A 10,699-nucleotide genomic window follows, 5' to 3' on the forward strand; every position below is an offset into this window, starting at 1 on the left:
ATTCCTTTCTTCTATTTTTTGAGGGTTTTATTTAAATTAAATAGGTTTTTATTTAAATAAAATGTATTTAATTATTTTAAACCTATGGTTTATTAAATAAATATTTTTGTAAATATTTTTGGAGCCTTAATGAAGGCTTGGTTGAATTTTTGGAGATGAAAAAGATGAAGAGACCTTTGAATTCAAATTTGAGGTTTTATGGTGCATTAAGAGGGAAAACATGGTGGTTAATGCACTTAATCACATGTCCTTGACTTGGTTTTGTGTTCAATGGGTTTTGAGAGAAAAATCTGAAGGGAAGAAGGGAATGGGCGGCCAAGAGGAGTGAGGAAGAAAGGTGAGGTCTTTTTCATGTTTTTAAGGTGATTTATGGTGTTTATGGAGGAGGAGAAAATCAAGGAATTGAGGCTTTCATGGAGGGACTTGTCTTTGAATGTTTTGATTTTAAAAGGACTATTTTAAAAATAAAGATTCCTTCATTTAAAGTAAAAAATGACTTGTTTTTTAATGCTTAAAAGTTGAGGTTTTAATTTCAATTATATGAAGGATTAAAGCATGGTTTTAAAGGGAATTTTGGACTAGAAAATAATATGCAAAGAGACCCTTAGTTTGACCAAGCTTTGGCCGAATTTTTCAAGTGTTTAGGAGGGAAAAATGTATTCAATTACCCCTTCAATGCTTTATCCCCTAACCTCTAGTATAAATAGACCCTCTCCCCCTGTCATTTCTTCACACCAACTCACAAAGCTCTCCCTATTGTAGCCGAAGTTCGAAGTGAGCGTAATCTCATCAAATCCAAAGTCCTAGGACGTGTTCTGTTGTGACTAAGGTAAGGGCACTTCGGCTATGGTCTATGATTCTTGATTGTGACGGTATGACTAGAAAATGTTAAGGACCTTATGTTATATGAACATGCTAGTAAGGGCACTTCGGCTATGGTTGATTGTAGTTGTATGACTATGAAATGTTAAGGACCTTATGATATATGAATATGCTAGTAAGGGCACTTCGGCCTCGGCCTAGATAAATTACTTGTGGTTGTGAATGTTAGAAAGCATGATGTTAGGACTATCGATGATATATATGCTAGATATGTTATGTGATAATAATGCAATAAATTTTAGCTAGTGTTATTATGAACATGCCTATATGCCTAGGGTGTTAGCTACATTTATTGATATGCATGCAAGTTACTATGCTATGATATGTGAGGCTTAGGGCCTAGTGATGATGACTGACTTGCATGGCATGCATTGTGGACCAAGTGACCTGGACTGGGCTTGGATGGCCACGACTAGTGACCTGGACTGGGCTAGTCGATGGTGACATTCAGGGGAGGCCCTGAATAAGGACGAACGTGAAACGACAGTGCGTTGGAAGGTCCAACCCCGATCATGAAGCTGTTGGGCAGCGGTGCGTTGGAGAAGTCCAGCCCCGATCGTGGAGTCGTGTTCGTCCAACCTTTCCAAGAGGGATTGGCTTATGGATATCCAAAGCGTCTGCATGCATGTGCACGAGAATTGACTAACAATAACTTAGAACTATGAGATAGTTCCCTATACTTGTGAAACTTAGGACTTAATATAGTTCCCCTATTTGTGAATGATAGCTTAGGGAAGAACTTGTGATTGATAGGGTAGTATACTCTACTTATGATATGCGTGTGTTAGAAGTTGACCCTTGCTTGTGTGATGTCATTACAGCATTTTTCACTTTAGCCCACGGTAATTTCTTCAACGGAGAAAAAACCGTGGTCTAATTAGAGTATATGCCACGGTTCAAAAATTGTGGACACATGATAACCACAGCTGAAAAAAACCGTGGAATCTACGGTGTATACCACGGTTCCACAATTGTGGACGGTTCATGGCTACAGCTTTCCAACCGCGGCAACCTAAACCTACAAATATTACCGTGGCATAAAAATCTTCATCTTAATTAATTAATTAAACTGGGCCTAACACTAAAAAAGTTCCTTCCGCCAAAATTTCGTGAATCCCGCGCGTGTGTTTAGAGTGTTGGCACAACTAGGATTGATTTTCATTAAAAAAACATAAAAAATCATATACTGTATAGCTCAAGGGGCCAGCAGCCATCGTTTGCTTCTCTGCAACCCTAGCGCCGCCGTCACCCACAACAACGCCTCCAATTTCCACCTTCACGGCGCTGCCCTTCATTGTCCAGGCGTTGTCTATCGTGTGCAGGGTTCCTCCCGCCCTCTGTTCTCCGTCCTTGCATTTCTCGGGCTCCATCGTCCTCTCTGCGCTCCAGTTCTCCTTCAACCCAATCGAAACCTTCGCCGGTCGCGCCCTTCAACCTGAAAATTGTGTCATTCATCACGCCGTTTGGGAGTCATGCAACCTTGTTTTACGCCCAGATTGTGGGTGTTTTCGAGTCATGCTTCAGCGTTTGCTCTACAACACGTTTTGCCCTATTTGCGAGTGTTCGCAGGATTCTGTTTAACGCTTTCCAAATTTTCTCTTCGCATTGCACAGCAGGTGTTCGACGAAATCCCCCAAAAAGACAAGCAGAGCAACATTAGTATATTGGGCCCTCTTTTTTCTCATAGGTGCAGCCCTCTCTTTTTTTCTCATGTTGATTAACCTGCGTTTGGGTTCTAATGTCTCTGTTTGCTCTCTAACATGTTCATAGAATTTTGCTGCATGAGAATATGTTCATAAATTTTGTAGCATGAGGATCTACAGCATTGTCTCATTCTATTACAAAATCTGGTATTTTCTATTAAGGGAAAATAAACTGTCTTGTGAGGATAAGCCAATGATCTAGTCAATTTGAAGCTGCTGTAAAAACTGGTACTGGCTATATGAAAATATTGCTGCTGATCCTTTTATTTTTTTTGGCCATGAACTGACATTGTTGCATTCTTGTTTGGATTGCCAGTTCTTTTCTGAAATTTAATCTTCTAGTCAGTTCATGGAAACAGTGCATTGTCAATTTTGCTGCTATATTTGCACCATAGAGAAGCTATATGTTATATTAGTATTGTCAGGAACAAGTGGATATCTGCCTTAACAAAGAAAAAGGATAAATAAAGATTAGTAAATATGCTTCTAAACTATTCCTTCCTAATGAACAAAATAGACTTTGGGTTGGTGTTTTGATGATAAATGTGATGGTGGGGTTTAAATGATTTTTCAGTGTTGGGGTTTAATTGTTATTTTATTTTTGTTTCCCTATTTTTAAGTTGAGGGCTCGTTCGTTTTAACTAAATTTTTGTCTTGTGAGGATAAGCCAATTCATAACACAAATGAATCCAAGACGTTTAAGTCTTTGTTTGGGAAGGAAAAATCTGGTCGAGTTCGCTGCTATGGAAGAACGTTAACACCATCCACGATGAAAAAAAATGAAGAAATTTCTGCTATTAAGAAGCAACATAAAGATGAAATGACTGGTATGAAGAGGCAGATGGATGGATTAACATTACTTGTAAGGAACATGCTGAAGTTACAACACCCAAATTTAGATGAAGAAGAGATCTCTAATATGATGGAAGCTGCTCTAGGCAATGAAAATAGTGTAGCTCCGCATTCGTCTGCATCGATCTATGTTCCCCCTCACGAAAAGGTATACTTGTTTAATTTTCTAAAATTTGTGGTATGTTGTGGGAAAATTTGCACCAAAAAGGGGGTGTTTAATGTACTTTCATTCATCTGCATCGACCCTGCTGTTTTTGCTCTCTATGCTTGGCTACCTTGTGGCTCTCTTTAGTAGATCAGGTTTGTGTTGATTAGTGTTACATGATGTTGGTTGGTTCAAGTATGTTATGTTGTCGCTGTCCTCTTTTTTACTGTTTCTCTGGCCTTACCTTAAGCACTCGGTGCGGTTTGCTGGTTTTTCCCTGCTTTTGTTGCTGCCCGAAGCTTATTTACTCACCTTGGGTTGTCTCATCATGTTGCAAGGGCTGCCTATCTAGCTATTTCTTTAATTTTGTATTTGTGTTCTTTGCCTTTGTGCTTTTCTTGACTAATTTGTTGTTTTTCTCCATTGGTTGGTTGCTATATTCTTCACTAATATGAAATGATTATCTGGATTGTCTATTTCACTAATTTATGTGTATTGTGTTTCATTTTAGCAGAATGGGGAGAATGATGATTTTCAAGAAGAAGGAGATGGAGATGGAGATGGAGATGGAGATGGAGATGGAGAAGGAGAAGGAGAAGGAGAAAAAGAATATTGATTGCTTTTGGAATTGATAGTATTTTCTTATTTTGAAAGGCTGTTTGGAACTTAGTATGACATGTTGAGATTTTATTTTGTTGATGCTTATGTTGATTTTAACATTGGCACGAATTGACTAGAAGCTGTCAAGTTGAACATGATTAGACATTGCCATTTTTTTTTGTAGTACCTTTATTTTTGGCTCTTTGTGTTCTAAATACAATATTTGTGTTAATTAAGATTTGGTCTTAGTTTCATGCGATTCAGTTTTTTGTAACGACTCTATCTCTTGATATTGGTTGAACTAATCTTGTGCTTCTTTTAAATGAATCAACTTATGAAAGAAAAGTTGATTGTAATTATTTTAGTTGATGAGTACATTTGTTATTGTTATAATACTTTAATAAATTAGGTTATTAAAATATTATGGAAGCAAACCAGATGGTTCCCAAAATGTGGTTTTAAGCTTCCACAACAACCGTGGCTAAAGCTATTGGCCACGGTTACAAACAAGTGGAGTAAATATTACCGTGGCTCTAGAGTTAATGTACAACCGTGGCAGAAATATATAGGCCGCGGTTACGAATTGGTGGTGAGAAAATAACCGTGGCATTAGAGTAGTGTGTAAACCGTGGCTAAATGTCTAAAGCTACGGTTTAAGACACGCGGTACTACATAAACCGCGGCCTTACGTATTTTAATTAACCGTGGCTTATACTTGGCAAAACCGTGGCAGTTGAACTTGGCGACGGCCACATAACCCGTGACAAGGAAACCGTGGCAGAACCGTGGCGTAAGCTTTTTGCCACGGTTTTTTCACATTGCCCCGCGGTTTTCCGTCCGCGGTTGAAGGCAAAAAATGTTGTAGTTTGGGGCGCTTAACGCCTAGACAACAAGCATGCGTGTGATCAGTCGAGATGCGGCCCTATACCTGCTTGATTGAAACGACGACAAGGCTCGAGACATCGACCGCGGGACTGATGGTTCAACTATGGGATTCGCGAGAGCAGAGGATGCGAGACGATATGAGGCGAGCGTTGGAGGAGGCCTTGGAAGGCACGCGATCTATGAGTCGGGTATTGAGTGTGATAATTGAGTTTGTACTTGGGGGTGAGCCGAGTTTGTTTATAGGGTTCGAACCTAACCTAGTGACCTTCTTGTTGTGTTGGCTCGGGGGCGGTCGATTCCTAGTTTAATCATTATGTTTTAATTTGAAAGAATCATTGTACGCTTCCAAAGCTTTTACTAATGAAATGAATTATTCAGTCTATTTCTCCAGTTACTACTTTTTATTTGTAGGCTATGTTTCGAAAAGGTTTTTATTTCGGCTGAAATTTACCCACATTTTCGAAAAAGATTAATAAAATGAGCCCAAGATTTAGGGATGTTACAATCTCCACATAAATGATGAACAACTTTGCACAGCAAAGTTTTTGGCATTATGCTAAAGTGATGACGATTTAATTTGCCCAAGATTTTCCAATGCTGCACAAGGAGGTTTGAAGGAAAGAGAAGCCTTTTGAAGGAAGAGGAGGAGGAAAAGAACCACACCCATCTAGAGAAAAAGGGGAAATCAATAATACTATTAAAAGAGCAAAGGTTCAAAGGACCAAATGCTGAGATGTCATCTCCTCATGCAATCTAAGCTCTCATGCATTCTTAGAATTAGTGGAATTCCACATGTCAAACTAACAACCCTTCTCACATCTTCACTGTACATGTGGCATTTACCTAACTTTTCTGATTTTTTTTTAAACGTCTCCTCTCCTTCCTCTCCCCCATTATTATTAATAACTCCTCTCTCTCTCATTATTCTCTTTGAATTTAATTGCTACCCCATTTATTCGTACTAATTAATTCATAATTTAAAATTATTTTTCAATCCATTATTTTTTTATGTATCAATCTTTTCTATATTAGTTTTTTGAAAGTATCTTTTATATAATAAAATATTTGGATCCTTTTTAACTTTCTGAAATTATGTGTTTAAATAAATTTATGATATTTTGTTAATTAACAAAATTATCTCAAACTTTCCAGATGTGATTCACGTAATAGTTTGTTACATCTCAAACTTTTCAGAATTTTATGGGTTTAAATAAATTTATAATATTTTAATAGTATTATTGATGATTATTGATTATTTATCGTTGAACCAGGCCCATTCTGAACGTTTCTCTCTCCCCAACGTAAGCTGCACTCAGCCATTAAACACAGCATTGTTCTATCTTCTTTTTCTCCACCATCATTTTCCCGTAATCAACCCAAACACGCGTGATGCTTCTCACTAAGTATGGCGATCCAAATCCTGTGGATGTTTACCCAAGGTGGCCATTTATTTGATTCCAGCCGCCCCTCAACCTTCCCCGAGGTTAGTTTTCGGAACTCTAAATCCTTAATTCATTTCATTAAACCCTAATTCGAATTTGGGGTTCTACCATCCTCTCTCTAATTCCCTATTTAAGGACCATCTCTGTTGTTGAATCCATCATCCTCCGCCTCTTATTTCCTCATATCGCTTTACTTCTGTTTTTGCGTTCTTTCTCAATGGCTATCAAGGTTGATGATGTTTCAGTTGTTAACCCTTCAAAGGATACTTGGACTATTATTGTGAAAGTGAACCGGATGTGGGTCAGTCCTTGCTTCGGTGGATCAAAGCTGCCGTTCTTAATGGAATTAGTTTTCATGGATGCTAAGGTACATCTAATTCATTAGTTGACATTCTGCTATAATTTCATTCCCCTTTGTTGTATTGTATATGATTTAATTCAAATATTATTCTAGGGCTGTAAGATCCATGCTACTGTCCGGAAGTCCCTGGTGTATAGGTTTCAGCCTTTGATTACAGAGGGTCGTGTACTCGTGTCTATCAGATATCGTCCTTTAGTGTTGGTGAAAATGGTGGCGAGTTCAGGACAACAACGCATACCTATAAGATTAACTTTGAGATGCACACCACTGTCAGATTGGCCACAAACACTCCGATAACCATGAGTCCTTATTCTTTCACTCCTCTTTCTGACATCCGGTTCAATGTACTAGATTCATCTTATCTGACAGGTTAAAATCTTTTTGCAAACTCTGAATTCGCTTATTTTGTTTTTTGATTGAAATTTCTATTATTGGTTCTCATTTATTTAACAACCTTTTACTTCAGATGTTATTGGGATTCTTACTGGGTCCAGTGGCGAGCAAGAATTTGAAAAGGATGGAAAACTGCAAAAGCGAATTACTCTTGAGCTTTTTCAAGATGGGTGAGGCGACATTCCTATAATTTATTAAACTTATTGGTTTTCCTGTTGCTTTTTATATATGTTCTTTACTAATGTTTGACCTTTACGATTTGCAATGTTCGTCTTGAGTGTGCATTTTTTGGAAAATATGTACCAGAGATTCTTGGACAATTAGCATCCGGAGATATGACTAATGCAGTTGTTATTGTGAAATTTGCAAAGATGAAACCATTCAGAGGTTGTCACATGCAATATTTGCTTATTAGGTAGTCTGTACTAAATTTATATATTGTTTTAACATGTGTTTTTTATGTCAGGGATACCAAGCATTCAAAATGTGTATGGAGCTACAAAGATCCTGTTTAATCCTGATGTTGAAGAGGCAGCTCCACTTTGTGAAAGGTTATTTATTGTTGAAAGCATTGGTTCTCATTTGTTGTCCAGTATAGTAACTGAAATGCGGATTTTTTCCTTGCAGATTTTTTGCACTGACTGACCCTGCATCCCAAGTCTTGAGTCAGCTACAAGACTCTTACAAAGTTCCCATTGCTGAAGATTTCTTGAACCTTATTGAAGGGAAGACAATTGAGTAGATAAAAGTTTTAACAGAGGTATTTTTTCTTATATTAAAGTTGATTGTAATATTTTTATTAATTCTGACTATGCTGACATTAATTTTCCTAAATGACTCTATTCTTCAGAAGTCTACATGTGTTGTGCTGGCTACAGTTAAGTTTATTCCTGAAGGTCCTTGGTGGTATCCCACATGCAAGTGTAACAAGAAGGTGTATTCCGCAGACGGAATGTTTTTCTGTGAGAACTATGTTTGCCATATGGTTTTACCGATCCCCAGATATAAGCTGCAAGTCAGAGTTGTTGATACCACAGAATCAACAACCTTTGATATCTTTGATCAAGAGGCATCTGTCCTTCTGAATAAACCATGTGCTGCTTTGGTCAAAGATCCAACCAAGGTAAGTAATGTCCTATTAACTCTTTTATTTATATGAATTTGTTATGGGGCTGATGTTTATTCATTCTTTCAGTTTATAGGATCTTGCTGATTTTGAAGTTCCTGCTGATGTTTTGGAACTCATTGATCAAACATTTCTATTCAAAATTGAAGTCAATAACAGCTCATACTCGATATTTGAACCATCGTACCGAGTTAAGAAAATCTGCTCTGACTCAGAGGTTATGTGTCAGTTTTAGGCATCCCTTCCCTCTATTGAGAGTTCGGCTCCATTGTTGATTATGGGGACCCCTACTTCAGTGCTGAAGGGTGAATCTTCATCTCTGATTATAGTGAAGGTAAACTTTACTTTGGATTCAACTTCAGTTTTGATGTAATTGCTTCAATGATTGTTAATTTAATCTTTGAAATAAATTTAGGATCTTAATGGCGAGTTTGTTAATGCTGGAAATTCCAAGATTGTGGAGACTTCTAATTCTCCTGTTGTTGACTTGAGTTCGGATACTCAGCGAATCTCTCCTGTCCCTTCTGATCCAACTCCAAATGCTAAAGTAAATTTTTTATAAGTTATAAATATGCTTCTTAAATTTATGTTTATTATTAAGTTCTCTTTTGTACATTGATATTTATGTATTCTATTCTAGATTGTTGGAGATAAGTCTGCAAAACATGATATGGCATTAGAAGAGGTTGAACCAGCTGGTGAATTGGACATCAATAAGTCTGTTGATTCTGATGGTTCCAGTGGCGAGCAATCTCCTCGGGCAACTGCTGTTCCTCTTGCTTGCCTTAGTTCAACTAAGAAATCTACTAAAACATATTTGAAGTCTAAGGAAAAGGTTTATAAAAGATATTTCTGTTTTCTATTTAATTTTTTTGTGGCTTTATATACAGCAAAATAATTGCATCGTTATCATGTCTCTTTTTATTGTAGAAGAAGAGTGTTGGTGATGAATCTGTTGAAGCTATCCAAGTTGTTGAAACTGCTAAAGAGCCTGAAGTGGATGTATCTGTTGAAAGCACGATTTCCCCTCCCTCCAAGCGTCCATCACCCCCTGATGCTGAAGTTGTTGGAGTCTCAGTTGCTGACAAGAAACCCCTGAAAGTTGTGAAAAAGGAGAAGATCTGAAGATTGTTTTTTGTTGTGTTGGCTGTTTTGATGTTTTGTTAATGTGGTTGTCTTTTCAAGATATTAAGTGTGTTGTTTTGTAGTCTGTAAGATCAAGTTTTGATCTAGTAGTACAACTCTATGTTTTGATGATTACAAGTTAACCTTTTGATATGAACAATTGTGGTACTCTAACGTGTTTTTCTGAGTGTGCTACTTACAGGCTCTGACCTCAACTCAATCTCACACAAATCAGAAGCACTGTGTATAAAGGGTAACCCAAGCAACACTTTCGCATTCACCATGTTCAGTATGAACAGTGGAAAAGCTTCAGAAGTTCTGAAGCTATACAAACTCTGATGTGGACTCAGTCGCTAGAAGCTCTGAAGATCCAGAAGTTCTGATAACCATGAAACACTGAAGGTTCAGATGTTCTGATGGTGTAGAAGACTCTGAAGATCCAGAAGCTGAATAGTGGAAACTCTGAAGTCCAGAAGCAAGAAACTCTGAAGGCCATGTTCTTCCCTCTGAGTTCAGAATCAGAAGATACAATGGTCAAAGGATTTGTGCTTTCCCTCTGACTCTGATCAACCGGCTTCACAAGTTCCAATATGAAGTATTCCCCTGATCAGAAGTCTCCTAGGTTAAAAGGTCAAGTCGCTATCCAAGTACAAAAGCAAGTGTACCTTCCTGACGACCTACCTAACGTTCTCAGCCACAGCAGAAGCTGGATTTTCCAGAACTGCCCTCCAACGGTAGCATTTCCCATGCAACGCTCAACCCTAATCCTTGGAGTATATATAGAGGCTGAAGATTGAAAGAAGCGGCTAGAAGAAAAACACACGCGCAAGACATATTCAAAATATTCTAAGCTTTCTTTCATCTGAAATTCATTGTGTTTACTATCAGCTTTTTAGAAGCAAATCTCTTGTAAACATTTCTTTGATAAACAGTTTGTTTAGTTCCTTTAGGAGATCAAGGTTGATCGGATCCTAGAGAAGACTAAGAGAGTGAATCTTAGTGTGAGCTAAGTCAGTGTAATTGTTAGTCACTTGTAGGTTTCAAGTGCAGTTGTAACTCTTACCTGATTAGTGGATTGCCTTCATTCTAAGAAGGAAGAAATCACCTTAACGGGTGGACTGGAGTAGCTTGAGTGATTTATCAAGTGAACCAGGATAAAATCCTTGTGTGCTTTTCTATCTCTTA

The 10,699-nt window shown here is 37.8% G+C and overlaps 1 protein-coding gene and 2 pseudogenes across 3 annotated transcripts; all 3 read left to right on the forward strand.

Annotated features, from left to right (window-relative positions):
- Positions 1 to 1,990: 1,990 nt before the first annotated feature.
- On the forward strand, positions 1,991 to 4,464 carry LOC130709533 (uncharacterized). Of its 3 annotated transcripts, XM_057558919.1 has the most exons (3): positions 1,991 to 2,569; positions 3,253 to 3,585; positions 4,094 to 4,464. In XM_057558919.1, exons 2-3 carry the CDS (start codon positions 3,355 to 3,357, stop codon positions 4,196 to 4,198), a joined length of 336 nt encoding a protein of 111 aa, XP_057414902.1. In that variant the 5' UTR covers positions 1,991 to 2,569; positions 3,253 to 3,354; the 3' UTR covers positions 4,199 to 4,464. The 3 variants fall into 3 exon arrangements, with proteins under 3 accessions (XP_057414902.1, XP_057414901.1, XP_057414903.1); XM_057558918.1 differs by having other exon boundaries at positions 1,991 to 3,585; XM_057558920.1 differs by having other exon boundaries at positions 1,994 to 3,585; positions 4,097 to 4,464.
- A 2,262-nt stretch (positions 4,465 to 6,726) lies between these two features.
- Positions 6,727 to 8,005, forward strand: LOC130743981 (uncharacterized; annotated as a pseudogene).
- Positions 8,006 to 8,215: 210 nt separating this feature from the next.
- LOC130743982 (uncharacterized) lies at positions 8,216 to 9,514 on the forward strand (annotated as a pseudogene).
- Positions 9,515 to 10,699: the final 1,185 nt, after the last annotated feature.

Source organism: Lotus japonicus, chromosome 3 (assembly GCF_012489685.1).
Source record: "Lotus japonicus ecotype B-129 chromosome 3, LjGifu_v1.2".
NCBI lineage: Eukaryota > Viridiplantae > Streptophyta > Magnoliopsida > Fabales > Fabaceae > Lotus > Lotus japonicus.

Coding starts and splice junctions, on each gene's coding strand:
- LOC130709533 (XM_057558918.1), top strand. CDS start 3,355: ATGAAAAAAAATGAAGAAATTTCTGCTATTAAGAAGCAACATAAAGAT. Junction 3,586..4,093: donor ATGTTCCCCCTCACGAAAAG/GTATACTTGTTT, acceptor GTTTCATTTTAG/CAGAATGGGGAGAATGATGA.